The sequence below is a fragment of the Pristiophorus japonicus genome, chromosome 8 (genome assembly GCF_044704955.1).
Source record: "Pristiophorus japonicus isolate sPriJap1 chromosome 8, sPriJap1.hap1, whole genome shotgun sequence".
NCBI classification, from domain to species: Eukaryota; Metazoa; Chordata; class Chondrichthyes; family Pristiophoridae; genus Pristiophorus; species Pristiophorus japonicus.
This window is the reverse complement of record NC_091984.1, coordinates 46,937,176-46,952,688: the sequence shown is the minus strand read 5'-3', so window position 1 is coordinate 46,952,688 and position 15,513 is coordinate 46,937,176. Positions and strand designations below refer to the sequence as shown.

The 15,513-nt window shown below is 45.2% G+C and overlaps 1 protein-coding gene across 2 annotated transcripts in view; it reads right to left on the bottom strand.

Annotated features, from left to right (window-relative positions):
* The window catches only part of kif2c (kinesin family member 2C), a 125,217-nt gene that overhangs the window by 56,707 nt on the left and 52,997 nt on the right, over window positions 1–15,513 (bottom strand). For both annotated transcript variants that reach the window (XM_070886746.1, XM_070886747.1), the window contains exon 5: window positions 5,254–5,361. In XM_070886746.1, the coding sequence (XP_070742847.1) occupies window positions 5,254–5,361 (108 nt within the window). The remainder of the gene's footprint in view (window positions 1–5,253; window positions 5,362–15,513) is intronic.

Below are 15,513 nucleotides of genomic sequence, written 5' to 3'. Positions count from 1 at the left end.
CTGGATCATTGAATATATTTAAGGCGGAGATAGACAGATTTTTGAGCGATATAGGAGTAAAGGGTTACGGGGAGTGGGCAGGAAAGTGGAGCTGAGTCCATGATCCAATCAGCCATGATCTTATTGAATGGTGGAGCAGGCTCGAGGGGCCAAATGGCCTATTCCTATTTCTTTTCTTACATCACTTCCCCATCTCACTCACTCATCCTGGTGCAAGCATACCAGCCAACACCACACAAGAGTAGGCACTTGGACATTTCACCAATTTTCATGTAAAGTTTGTTAATGTGTTGTCAAACATTGAAATCTTTATTTTCAACACTTTGCCTCTTGGGACAGATTTGTGCGCGCTTTTGGAAGTGGCTTAGTGGGTTGCAGTGAATGGAGAGACGCAAGGATACACCCTCCCCCCCCCCCCCCCCAATGGTGGCGTGTGAAAGGAATGGTTTGGGCATTGTAGGGATGCTTCATGATGTTGGTGTGGGGTGGTGCTAACCTGGCACATCATGTGGCAGCCAGGGTCTACCGTGTCAAATGAAGTAAATGTGGTCGTGATGAGGCCATCCCTCGGCAGCAATGTGGTCGGGTGCTGATGGCCTGTGTCCTGTGCTGCATCAGTTGATTGCAGAGAAAGTTGGTGCTGTTGGTGTGCTTGTTGATGGCAGTATTGGGGCTGATCATGGTGGGATTCTGAGGACCAAGGCGAGATTTTTTCAAGGACACTGATGCAGTAGATGAGGTGGAGATGACAGAAGCAATCCGTCAGTGGTGAGAGATGGTTTCAATGAGGTGACACTGGATAGAGAGAGATTGTGCCAAACACTTGCGAGCTGCATAAAACCCAATTTTTCTTCCAAATGCAACAAACAACAGCTTCTAACCTTGGAAAGAGAAGTGAAATGGGGGCTTTTATAGACCATGAGCTGTCAAGTTAAGAAATCATTCTCCGATGACACAACACCCGACCTCCTTACCCGACGTAGGGAAGCCATTGGCAATCTTAAAATAGTTTAGAAACATAGAAAATAGGTGCAGGAGTACGCCATTCGGCCCTTCTAGCCTGCCCCGCCATTCAATGAGTTCATGGCTGAACATGCAACTTCAGTACCCCATTCCTGCTTTCTCGCCATACCCCTTGATTCCCCTAGTAGTAAGGACTTCATCTAACTCCTTTTTGAATATATTTAGTGAATTGGCCTCAGCAACTTTCTGGGGTAGAGAATTCCACAGGTTCACCACTCTCTGGGTGAAGAAGTTTCTCCTCATCTCGGTCCTAAGTGGCTTACCCCTTATCCTTAGACTGTGGCCCCTGGTTCTGGACTTCCCCAATATTGGGAACATTCTTCCTGCATCTAACCTGTCTAAACCCATCAGAATTTTAAACATTTCAATGAGGTCCCCTCTCATTCTTTTGATCTCCAGTGAATAAAAGCCTAGTTGATCCAGTCTTTCTTGATAGGTCAGTCCCACCATCCTGGGAATGAGTCTGGTGAACCTTCGCTGCACTCCCTCAATAGCAAGAATGTCCTTCCTCAGGTTAGGAGACCAAAATTGTACACAATACTCCAGGTGTGGCCTCACCAAGGCCCTGTACAACTGTAGCAACACCTCCCTGCCCCTGTACTCAAATCCCCTCGCTATGAAGGCCAACATGCCATTTGCTTTCTACACTGCCTGCTGTACCTGCATGCCAACCTTCAATGACTGATGTACCATGACACCCAGGTCTCGTTGCACCTCCTCTTTTCCTAATCGTCATCATTCAGATAATAGTCTGTCTCTCTGTTTTTACCACCAAAGTGGACAACCTCACATTTATCCACATTATACTTCATCTGCCATGCATTTGCCTACTCACTAACCTATCCAAGTCACTCTGCAGCCTCATAGCATCCTCCTCGCAGCTCACACTGCCACCTAACTTAGTGTCATCTGCAAATTTGGAGATACTACATTTAATCCCCTCGTCTAAATCATTAATATACAGTGTAAACAGCTGGGGCCCCAGCACAGAACCTTGCGGTACCCCACTAGTCACCGCCTGCCATTCTGAAAAGTATCCATTTACTCCTACTTTGCTTCCTGTCTGACAACCAGTTCTCAATCCATGTCAGCACACTACCCCCAATCCCATGTGCTTTAACTTTGCACATTAATCTCTTGTGTGGGACCGTGTTGAAAGCCTTCTGAAAGTCCAAATATACCACATCAAATGGTTCTCCCTTGTCCACTCTACTGGAAACAGCCTCAAAAAATTCCAGAAGATTTGTCAAGCATGATTTCCCTTTCACAAATCCATGCTGACTTGGATCTATCATGTCACCTCTTTCCAAATGCGCTGCTATGACATCCTTAATAATTGATTCCATCATCTTACCCACTGCCGATGTCAGGCTGACCGGTCTATAATTCCCTGTTTTCTCTCTCCCTCCTTTTTTAAAAAGTGGGGTGACATTGGCTACCCTCCACTCGATAGGAACTGATCCAGAGTCAATGGAATGTTGGAAAATGACTGTCAATGCATCCGCTATTTCCAAGGCCACCTCCTCAAGTACTCTGGGATGCAGTCCATCAGGCCCTGGAGATTTATCGGCCTTCAATCCCATCAATTTCCCCAACACAATTTCCCGACTAATAAGGATTTCCCTCAATTGCTCCTCCTTACTAGACCCTCTGACCCGTCTTATATCCGGAAGGTTGTTTGTGTCCTCCTTAGTGAACACCAAACCAAAGTACTTGTTCAATTGTTCCCAGTTAGGACTTCCCCTGATTCTGACTGCAGGGGACCCAAGTTTGTCTTTACTAACCTTTTTCTCTTTACATATCTATAGAAACTTTTGCAATCCGTCTTAATGTTCCCTGCAAGCTTCTTCTCATACTCCATTTTCCCTGCCCTAATCAAACCCTTTGTCCTCCTCTGCTGAGTTTTAAATTTCTCCCAGTCCCCGGGTTCGCTGCTATTTCTGGCCAATTTGTATGCCACTTCCTTGGCTTTCATACTATCCCTGATTTCCCTTGATAGCCACGGTTGAGCCACCTTCCCTTTTTTATTTTTACACCAGACAGGAATGTACAATTGTTGTAGTTCATCCATGCGGTCTCTATATGTCTGCCATTGCCCATCCACAGTCAACCCCTTAAGTATCATTCGCCAATCTATCCTAGCCAATTCACGCCTCATACCTTCAAAGTTACCCTTCAAGTTCTGGACCATGGTCTCTGAATTAACTGTTTCATTCTCCATCCTAATGCAGAATTCCACCATATTATGGTCACTCTTTCCCAAGGGGTCTCGCACAACAAGATTGCTAATTAATCCTCTCTCATTACACAACACCCAGTCTAAGATGGCCTCCCCCCTAGTTGGTTCCTCGACATATTGGTCTAGAAAACCATCCCTTATGCACTCTAGGAAATCCTCCTCCACCGTATTGCTTCCAGTTTGGTTAACCCAATCTATGTGCATATTAAAGTCACCCATTATAACTGCTGCACCTTTATTTTTCTGTTTGATGCCCTCCCCATCACTACTACTGTTTGGAGGTCTGTACACAACTCCCACTAACGTTTTTTGCCCTTTGGTGTTCTGCAGCTCTACCCATATAGATTCCACATCATCCAAGCTAATGTCCTTCCTAACTATTGCATTAATCTCCTCTTTAACCACCAATGCTACCCCACCTCCTTTTCCTTTTATTCTATCCTTCCTGAATGTTGAATACCCCTGAATGTTGAGTTCCCAGCCCTGATCATCCTGGAGCCACGTCTCTGTAATCCCAATCACATCATATTTGTTAACATCTATTTGCACAGTTAATTCATCCACCTTATTACAGATACTCCTTGCATTAAGACACAAAGCCTTCAAGCTTGTTTTAACACCCTTTGTCCTTTTAGAATTTTGCTGTACAGTGGCCCTTTTTGTTCTTTGCCTTGGGTTTCTCTGCACTCCACTTTTCCTCATCTCCTTTCGGTCTTTTGCTTTTGCCTCCTTTTTGTTTCCCTCTGCCTCCCTGCATTGGTTCCCATCCCCCTGCCATATTAGTTTAACTCCTCCCCAACAGCGCTAGCAAACACTCCCCCGAGGACATTGGTTCCGGTCCTGCCCAGGTGCAGACTATCCGGTTTGTACTGGTCCCACCTCCCCCAGAACCGGTTCCAATGCCCCAGGAATTTGAATCCCTCCCTGCTGCACCACTGCTCAAGTCACGTATTCATCTGCGCTATCCTGCGATTCCTACTCTGACTAGCACGTGGCACTGGTAGCAATCCTGAGATTACTACTTTTGAGGTCCTACTTTTTAAATTTAGCTCCTAAAATTCGTTTCGTAGGACCTCATCCTGTTTTTTTACCTATGTCGTTGGTACCAATGTGCACCACAACAACTGGCTGTTCTCCCTCCCTTTTTAAGAGTGTCCTGCACCCGCTCAGAGACATCCTTGACCCTTGCACCAGGGAGGCAACATACTATCCTGGAGTCTCGGTTGTGGCCGCAGAAACACCTATCTATTCCCCTTACAATTGAATCCCCCATCACTATCGCTCTCCCACTCTTTTTCCTGCCCTCCTGTGCAACAGAGCCAGCCACGTTTAGTGCTTGTTAACAAGCTGTTAATCTAAATTGCCTCCCCCACCACTTGGTGTCAGGTCTGTTGAGCACGGACAGACCCGACACCTGGGAGACTAGTGCGGAGGTGGGGGTCAATCACTCCAAATTTCACAGCTGAACCGCCTCTGATCCCGTCCTCAGTGCCGGTAAAATTGCGGCCATTGGTTTTATTGCAAGAGAGTTGGACAGGACCCAAATAGAATTCTATACAACAAAAATGTGTACCATTACGTAACCTAACCCCACCCAGTCATCTTTTGGGATAACTTGGCTAGCTTAATCCCACTATGAGCAATGCCCATCAGCATATTAAAACAACGAGTGCCATGGCCAACACTAATTTACCACTTATTCCTTTGGCTACAAGCACATTCAGGATCAAGGAAAACCACAAGGATAAGCATTTATTTTTTTAAATATGCAATAGGACTAACTGAGAAATAAATGCAATTTATTCAAAAGCAGAAAAAAATTTATCCAAATGTTCACAATCTAAAAAGGCTACAAGTATGGCAGGCATTTTCACCTCAGGACAAAAAGTACCCTATTCAATATCAATACAAACAAATGGAGTGGGGGCTTGAGTATTACAACAATCCTTAAGTGTGCATTTTAAGAGTCAGGTCTATGATGTGCCTTTTACCTGTGGAAATGGTCTTGTAGTTTACAGGTTCTACTTCAGTTGGTCTTGAACTAGGCACAACTTGCATCTCCAACGTGGCTTGTGTTCTTGAACGAGTGGAGCGTGGTACTTAAGAAAGTGGATAAAATGTTAAAATTCCCATCTCCTGGTTGCCCTTCTGTAAAAGTTTAAATCATGCAAGTCAAATCAATAACCCAGTGACAACACATTTACCCAATACTGAACATGTAGCATGCAACATACAAGTGTTTTGACACAAAGCAAAAGGTCAAAGAGTTATCAGATTACAGGGGCATTGACAGTGGAATTTTCTGGCAAAATTTGAACTATGACTGCATTTTGTTTAAAAAAAAGCAAGATTCTAACCAAGGATTTCTTTAAAACAAAAAAAATCTTTCCTTGAGACAATTTACTGTCTTCAAGTGCTTTTTGTTGGGAATGCAGAGGATTAATAAAAATGATTCAAGAATCAACCTCAACCATTTTAAGACTAGCAATTCTTTATATTGCTGTTATGCAGTTTAAGCAAAAAAAAGACAAATGCTGAAAATCTGGAAAATAGAAAAGATATATGTTCATCAACGTCTAATGAGAAAGCATAGGTCAGTTTCAATAGTTGAATACCTCTTCTATTTGAAGAAAAATATTTGAGGCAACCACCATTTTATTCCCAGCACCTGCACCCAAAAAGAAGTGATCTGTTCTCAGCATCCCCTGCCATCTATCAATGCCACTAAGCTGGCCACCATTAAGACCAACTCCTTTTTATTTCATCTTCCACCAGCTCCCCTGTAGTGTATGGCGAAAGAGTCAGACTGAACACTGAGCTCAAAGTAGTGTGACCGTAGTCTTTTATTGCAGGTCTCCAGAGTGCCTGTCCAACCTGTGAAGCCGCCTTAAATACCTGTGCTCCCAAGGGATTATGGGATCTCTTGGGACTCCAGGGGATGAGCCCTCTGGTGGCTGTACAGAGTAAATACAAGTTTACATATGTAACAACACTCCCCACCAAAGTCAATAGTGTAATTATTTACACTGAGTCGATCTGGGCTCATCTTGCCCTGGTTGATAGTCAGTGTGAAAGCTGGTGTTGTTGAATCATTTGTTAGGCCCTCGCTGAACTGCTGTGCAGCTGGCCTTGCTGGGCTGCCTGGTGTGTTGGGGCCCTGCAGGGCTGCTGTAGATGATGGGTTCTGCTTCGTGGTCAACTGTGGTGCCGGTTGCCACTGGTGTGTACGTTGGGGGATCAAAGGTAGGGTCCAAGGTGGGTTGCTCAGGATAGTCCATGAATCTGAGTTTGATTTGGTCCAAGTGTTCCCAGTGAATGAGTCCATTTGAAAGTTTGACCCAAAACACCCTACTCCTCTCTTTGGCCACGACAGTGCCAGGAAACCACTTGGGACCTTGTCCATAATTTAATATAAATATAGGATCATTGATTTCAATCTCGCGTGACATTTGCACTATCATGGTATGCACTTTGTTGAAGCCGCCTGCTCTCTACCTGTTCATGTAGATCAGGGTGAACTAATGAGAGCCTCGTCTTAAGTGCTCTTTTCATGAGCAGTTCAGCAGATGGGATCCCAGTGAGTGAGTGGGGTCTCATGCAGTAGCTAAGTAGGACTCGGGATAGAAGAGTCTGCAGTGAGTCTTCAGTTACCCTATTCAAGCCTTGCTTGATGGTTTGCATTGCTCTCTGCCTGACCATTGGATGCTGGTTTAAACAGGGCAGATGTGACATGTTTGATCCCGTTACGGTCATGAATTCTTTGAACTCAGCACTGGTAAAACATGGCCCATTGTCGCTCATCAGGACATCGGGTAGGCCGTTGAGTGGCAAACATAGCCCGCAGGCTTTTAGTGGCAGCGGACGTGCTAGCCAACATTCTCTCACATTCAATCCACTTGGAGTACGCGTCTACAGCCATAAGGAACATTTTACCCAAGAACGGGCCTGCATAGTCGAGGTGTACCCTAGACCACAGTTTGGAGGGCCAAGACCATAAACTTAGTGGCACCTCCCTGGTGCATTGCTTAACTGCGAGCATGTATTACATCTGTGAACGCAGGACGCTAAGTCCGCATCGATATCAGGCCACCACAAGTGGGATCTGGCTATCGCTTTCATCATTACGATGCCTGGGTGGGTACTGTGGAGGTCATTGGTGAGGGTGTCTCTGCCCTTCTTGGGGACCACTACGATTGCCCCACAGAAGGCAGTCTGTCTGTAGAGACATTTCATCTTTGCGTCGCTGGAACGGCTTTATCTCTTCCTGCATTTCCACTGGGACACTGGACCAGCTCCCGTGAAGCACACAGCTTTTGACTAGAGATAATAAGCGGTCCTGGCTTGTCCAGGTTTTGATCTGCCAGGCAGTGACGGGTGATTGCTCACTCAAATGTTTCATAAACATGGTTAGATCTGCGGGCTGCGCCATTTCCACCCCCATGGTGGGCAATGGCAGCCTACTGAGAGCATCGGTGCAGTTTTCTGTGCCTGGCCTGTGGCGGATGGCATAGTTGTATGCAGACGTGAGCGCCCATCTTTGGATGCGGGCTGATGCGTTGGTATTTATCCCTTTACTCTGAGAACAGGGATATAAGTGGCTTATGGTCAGTTTCCAATTCGAATTTTAGCCCAAACAGGTATCGATGCATTTTCTTTACCCCATAGACACAGGTCTTCCGATTTCAAGGGACTGCCTATGATGATGAATCTGAAAAGGTTGTCCACTCCTGCACTTTTGGCCAAGTTGGTCTGGTCTGAGATGTTGCATAATGCGTACCCCTGCCTTGTAGACTGGAAACTCCGAGATCTTCCATCTTTCACAGTCATTGTAGAACCAAGTGCAAAGAATCTCCAACAACATCGGTTTGCTTTTGTATAGCACCCCTTGTATGCACAATGACATCAAAGAGTACATCATAGTAAGCAAAACAAAACAAAAAAAAGTGAATTTCATGCAAGAGGAGGAAAAGGAAAAAAAAAAGTGTCTTCAGCTGAGAGACCAGAGGCATGGCCCTCGTGAAGAGTTGCAAGGAGACTGTCACAGAAAAATGGGCATAACACTTTTTACTTTTGAGATGGAAGGGGCTGAATTAAAAGACTATAAAACTGAAAAAAATGTGAAAGTGCATATTTTTGTATTATAATGCAGTTGTGGGATAGTGCTATTAAGACGGACTTGGTTCTGAGTTGAAGCAACCTACTGAATTTCCATGGTCAGAAAGACTGTAATCTTTGAACGTGGAAAGTTGATGGATAGTTAGATTGGACCAGCAGGAGAAATGGTCGCTCCTGTCCAGAGGCCACAGGGTCATAGAGGGGATTTCTGCTCTTCATTTGAAATCACATTGTTCAGCAACGATTGGACAGTGGCGTTATGTTGATTTAATGAGGCGAAAGCTGCTTTCAGACAGCTAAAAGCAAAAATATCTGAATGACATCGGCGAGCTATATAACGCAAACTGGCTGCCGCGTTTCCGACATTACAACAGCGACTACACTCCAAAAATACTTCATGGGCTGTAAAGCGCTTTGAGATGTCCGGTGGTCATGCAAGGCACTATAAATGCAAGTCTTTTCTTTCTTTCTCACCTGTGGGTTAACTAAATATGGTAGTAAATGCATAGACTGGTTATTTTTTTTCTTTGTTCATCACAGAGCAAGATTTCCTCTGTCCACCTTGAGTAATAAAACCAATTGATAATGAGCATAAATATTTTCATGTACATAGTTCACAGATAAAATCTTCCCCTGCCCCACCACCAGAAATAATTTCTCCCGTGAATGATGTCCTGCTGCAGCCATAATATTGTGGAATAGTATGTCAAGCATTCTTTAAAATAAATTTAGCCCAACTTCGTGTATACAATCATCCACATTGTTCCTGTCTTTATTGCACAAAGTATGGAACATGCGTGAGGTTTAAGTTTATTCATGCTGATTATCCAAATTACGCACCCAGACATGCAAAAAACACCTTGGACTAGAAATTGGCCTCCTTTGCACCCCATTAAAGCCCGAGGCGCTACCGGCTCTGAGCAGGCGGGCGAGAGCACAGACACCCGCAAAATTGCGCCTTGATTTGCGGCAGCACTAACCCCAAGCGCCACGATCTCTTGCACCCCAGAGATCGTGATCTCCTCTGGCTGCGTAGCACCCTGGATCCAAACTTCGGGATATTTAAAAGGTTTGTGTTCCGGGATGTGGGAGTCGCTGGCGAGGCCGACATTTATTGCCCATCCCTCATTGCCCTCAAGGTGGTGGAGAGTCGCCTTTTTGACTTGACTTAAATCCGTAATTGTTAATTGTGAAAAGCAGTCATTCATCCTATAGGACTAGATCGTGGACCGTCCCGACCCATGTGAGACCACCACCGCAGGTCAGGGCTATAAATAGAGCTGGAGCGCCGGGCCCTGGAACATCGTGGGTGAAAGTGTGGCGAATGAGGGTACGGGGCCCAGAAGAGCAGAGGGCCCAGGGGCAGCACGGGCCTGCCCACACTGCAATGTGTGCGCACTAGGTCCGTGCAGCAGAGCAGGTCTTCCGTCGTCCTGGTTCAACCCTTGCCACTGGATAAAGGCCTAAGCTCTGTCAAGCCCGTGTGGTGGCTGATGCGCAACGATCACCACACGTTAAAAAAATCCATGCACAGGCATCTTCCATCCCCTCAATTGGAGTTCAGGACTGGAACATCAGGTCCTTCATTGAAACATCTGAACTCTTGTGGAAGCAAGTCATCCTCGTTCAAGGGACTGCCTATGAGGCACACGCTTACACTTCTTCCTCAATCATGCTGTAGGCTCTCAGCCTTAGACAGACTCCTGGATGCATAAGCAACCGGTTGTAGTTTCCCAAAATCATTAGTTTGTTGCAATACACACCTGACGTCATATGACGACGCATCACATGCTAGTACCAAATGCTTACATGGATCATACAACACAAGCAATTTGTTTGAGCATAACAATTTTCTCGCTTTTACAAAGGCATTTTCTTGGATTTTCCCCAAACCCATTCGTCTTCTTTTCGCAGTAAGACATGCAGTGGTTTTAAGTGTGGAGACCCGGTAAGAAGTTACCAAAGTAGTTCAGGAGTCCCAGAAACGATTGCAGCTCCGTCACGTTCCGTGGCCTCGGTGCGTTCTCAATTGCCTCCGTCTTCACGATGGTGGGCCTGATGCCATCTGCTGCAATCCTCCTTCCCAGGAACTCCACTTCAGACTTCAGGAAAACACACATGAGTGTTTTAACCTGAGCCCCACGCGGTTGAGTCGACTAAGAACCTTCTCCGTGTTCTGCAGGTGCTCGACTGTGTTCCGACCTGTGACCAAGATGTCGTCTTGGAAGACCAGTGTGTGGGACCGACTTCAGTAAACTTTCCATGTTTCTCTGGAATAGCGCCACCGCCAATAGATGCCCATTTGGAATCCAGTTATGAACAAAAAGTCCTTTGTGCATGTTGATGCAGGTGAGGGCCTTCGATGATTCCTCCAGTTCCTGCGTCATGTAGACTGAAGTCAGATCCAGCTTCGTGAATGTCTTTCCTCCCGCCAGCATTGCAAAGAGGTCGTCGGCCCTTGGTAGCGGGTATTGGGTATTGGGTATTGGGTATTGGTCCTGCAGGGAGAAACGATTGATAGTTACTTTGTAATCGCCACATATTCTGATGGTGCAGTCTCCCTTGAGGACTGGTCCACTCGAACTCGATCAGGGAAATGATGCCCTCTTTGCAGCTGGTCTAGCTCGATCTCTACCCCTTCTCATGTATGGTACTGCTCTCGTCTTGTGATGGATAGGTCGCGCCCCTGGAATTAGGTGGATCTGCACTTTTGCTCCTTGGAATTTGCCGCTGCCTGGTTCGAACAGCGAAGGAAATTAGTTTAAGACCTGGACACAGTGTCGTCAGCATGCGATAGCGCTCAAATGTCGTCCCAGTTCCAGCGTATCTTTCCCAGCCAGCTCCTGCCGAACCGCTCGGGACCATTGCCCGGTACCACCCAGATTGGTAGCTTGTGCACTGCTCCATCGTAGGAGACCTTTATGGTAGCACTGCCGATTACAGGAATCAGTTCTTTTGTGTAAGTTCTTAGTTTTGTGCGAATTGGAGTTAAGACTGGCCTTGAGGCCTTGTTGCATCACAACCGTTCGAAAGTCTTTTTGCCCATGATGGACTGGCTCGCGCACGTGTCCAGCTCCATTGACACTGGGAGTCCATTTAGTTCAACATTCAGCATTATCGGGGGACAATTCGTGATGTACCTCTGCCTCCTCTATCTAAGGCTCTTGTTCGTCATGATCTTCTGTGGATCTGTCCTCCTCTGCAACATGGAGGTTTGCAGGTTTAACAGGCTTTGCTGCTCGCCTGCACACTCTTTGGAGGTGTCCCATTGTTCCACAGCACTTGCAAATGTACTCTTTGAAACGGCATGGATGGAAACGATGATCACCCCCCGCAGCGCCAACAAGGTGTTAATGGCCTTGCATCACCCTTGATGATCGACTCAGACATCTGCGGACGGGTAGCTGCAGGTATGTGTGACCTGCCTTGTATGTTACGATTCGAAATCATCACTTTGTTCACAGTACTTGTAGCAGCACTTGTGCGCTGAGAGATTTGCTTCGTATTGTCACTGGTGGCAATGAACGCCTGGGCTATTGCTATGATCTTACTCAAGAACTGGGGTCCCTACAGTCAAAAGTTTGAGAAGTATGGTTTCATGGCCAATGCCAAGTACGAAAGAGTCTGAGCATGTTGTCCAAATGTCCTTCAAATTCGCAATGTCCTGCAAGGCATCTTAGCTCGGCGACATAACTCGCCACTTCCTGGCCTTCAGACCGTTTGTAGGTGTAGAACCGGTAACTCGCCATCAGAACACTTTCCTTCGGGTTCAAATGCTCTCGGACCAGTGTGCACAAATCGTTGTATGATTTCTCCGGAGTGAGCAGATTCTTCGTGAGGCCATATGTTGGTGCCCCACAGACGATGAGGAGGATCGCCTTTTGTTTGGCAGCGCTCTCTTCCCCATCTAGCTCGTTGGCCATGAAGTATTGGTTGAGTTGCTCCACAAGTTTCCCAATCATCTACCTCCAAGAATTTCTCCAGGATGCCCACTGTTCTCGGCATCTTTGGGTGCGCTACCTGTATCTCGTCGCCAGTTGTAGTGTATGAAGAGTCAGATTGAACAGAGCTCAAGGTGAAGTATGACCGTAGTCTTTTATTGCAGGTCTCCAGAGTGCCTTCCAACCTGTGAAGCTTCCTTAAATACCTGTGCTCCCAAGGGATTATGGGATCCCTTGGGATGCACCCTCTGGTAGCTGTACAGAGTAAATACAAGTTTATATATAACATCCATCATTATTATGGGGAGATTTGTGCTCTCTATTCACCCCATATCAAGAGATTCAACCCATGTCCTAATGTTGTAAGTGAAGCAAATTGCTGATACAATGAAGTGGGCTAAAAACAGAGCTTTTAATGAGGCTTGGATACTGGTGTTGCATTTCTAGTGGTTTGTTACAGCTCTACCTCGCGACAGTTATCCAAGAACAGCATTAACTATAGCTAAAGGAACCAGCCACCTCCTAAGGTTCTTTACCTTGGGACGAAGTGGAATCAGAGAAACGAGGAGGAAAATGTCACCTTTGAACTCTAGGTTCTAGGGGACTGGCTGCTGCACTAGATTTAGAACAGTACCTTTCACCAGAGTCCAGACCAATGATGAAATTGACTGTCTACCATATGCAAATGAAGTCAGTCTTTCAAACTAGTTCTTGAAAACACAAGCCCATTGAAACAACCAGATACATCACATCTGCTCAGAATCATTGTTGCGTGTCAGCAGTGGCTCAGTGGATAGTACACTTACCTCAGAGTCAGAAGGTTGGGGTTCAAGTCCCACTCGAGGAACTAGAGCACAAAGCTAGGCTGTCGACAGACACTAGCAGTGCAGTACTGAAGGAGTGTGGCACAGTCTTTCGGATGAGACGTTAAAACAAAGCCCCGTCTGCCCCCTCAGGTGGATGCAAAAGATCCCATGGCATTATTTTGAAGGATAGGGAAGTTATCCTATGTCCTGGCCAATATTTATCCTTCAAACAATGGTCATTATCACATTGCTGTTTGTGGGAGAATGCTGTGCGCAAATCAGCTACTGTGTTTCCCACATTAAAGCAGTGACTACACTCCAAAAGTACTTTGAGACTTCTGGTGGTTGTGAAAGGCATTATATAAAATGCAAATCTTTTATGGAAGTACTTTTGTGTCTGCCCGACATAACTCAAAATTATATGGACTCCTTTTTAGAGAGAGAGAGAGAGAGAGAGAGAGAGAGAGAGAGAGAGAGAGAGAGAGAGAGAGAGAGAGAGAGAGAGAGAGAGAGAGAGAGAGAGAGAGAGAGAGAGAGAGGTGTTGGGGGGGTGGTGAGGGGAAAAAAAAAAAAAGTGGGAGAGAGATCTGGATGCGGAGTAAGGGACCAAACACCATTTAACAAACGGTGACAGAGTAATGTTACCTGCAACGTCATCAGACTCTAGCATAGTTTCTGGAATATTAGCATCAAAAAAAAAGATAAAACAAGCTCCATTAGATTCCATACAAGAATTCACCACCTATCTCACCCCTTTCCCAAACCCAGTTTGCCTGTAGAGAAATGGTCTGTTGATTTCAATTTTTATCTTTTAAGAAACTCCAGACATTTGAAGTTGCTTCACAAGCAACAATTAAATCAGTTCCAATAAAATTACAACTCATCTTTATGGCCTGCAAGATAAGCGATTAAAAATTCAGCTACTGCTGCAACCTGGCAGGATAGCAGAAATTCCAGCAAGAACTGGAATCTTTTCAATCATACCACACCAATATGAAACATCCATGAGGTTTACATCCATCTTAAGTTACAGATCCGTAAACTGGAATTTTATAGCCGTCAGCTAGACAGTGAGAGCTGTCCAGACTAAATGATATATTAATTCCTTTAGCAATTCTAAACGGGCTACTGGATCTGGTCATTTACTGGCTTTGCTACCTGAACATTTCTTCCCATGCCATCCTATCTGGAGGTTATCAACTCCTTGCAAGGGTACAGTTCCACAGACATCAGGCAACCCCATGTATATTGCTAAAGTTGCTATTATTTATGAGACTTCAAATTCATAAGATAGATGAGTTGACAGCACAAATAGAGATAAATGGGTATGATCTGATTGCCATTATAGAGACATGGTTGCAAGGTGACCATGGATGGAAACTGAATATTCACGGGTATTTGCCATTTTGTAAGGAGGTGGGATAGCTCTGTTAATAAGGGATGAGATCAGTGCAGTAGTGAGAAATGATATTGTCTCAGAAGATCAAGATGTAGAATCAGTTTGGGTGGAAAGAAGAAATAATAAGGGTTAAAAAGTTACTGGTGGGTCCCCAAACAGTAGTCATACTGTAAGGACAGTATAAATCAAGAAATAATGGAGGCTTGTAAGAAAGGTACGGCAATAACAATGATGGGCAATTTTAATCTTCATATTGATTGGACAAATCAAATTGGCAAAGGTAGCCTTGAAGAGGAGTTCATAAAAGTGTATTCAGGATGGTTTTTTAGAACAAGACATTGTGGAACTAATCAGGGAGCAGACTATTTTAGATCTGGCAATGTATGAGACTGGATCTCAGAGAGAGAGAGAGAGAGAGAGAGAGAGAGAGAGAGAGAGAGAGAGAGAGTGAGTGAGAAGCTAGCACGAAATATAAAAACAGACAGCAAGAGCTTCTACAGATATATAAAAAGGAAGCGGGTAGTTAAAGTAAGCATTGGTCCCTTAGAAGATGAGACTGGGAAATTAATGATTGGAAACAGGGAAATGGCAGAGACTTTGAACAAATACTTTGCATCGGTTTTCACGGTAGAACCCACTAAAAGCATCCCAATAATTGATAATCAAGGGGCTATTTATGGAGGGGAGGGGGGGGGCAGAGAAAGAAGAGAAATTTAAAATAATCACTATCACTAGAGAAAAAAGATACTAGGCAAACTAATGGGACTAAAGGCAGACAAGTCCCCTGGACCTGATGGCTTACATCCTAGGGTTTTAAAAAGAAGTGGCTGCAGAGACAGTGGATGCATTGGTTGTAATCTAGTAGGAAACTCTAGACTAGTTAGCCTAACATCTGTCACTGGGAAATGCTGGAGTCCATTAAGGAAGTAGGAGCAGGACATTTAGAAAACCATAGTGCAATTAAGCAGTCAGCATGGTTTTATGAAAGGG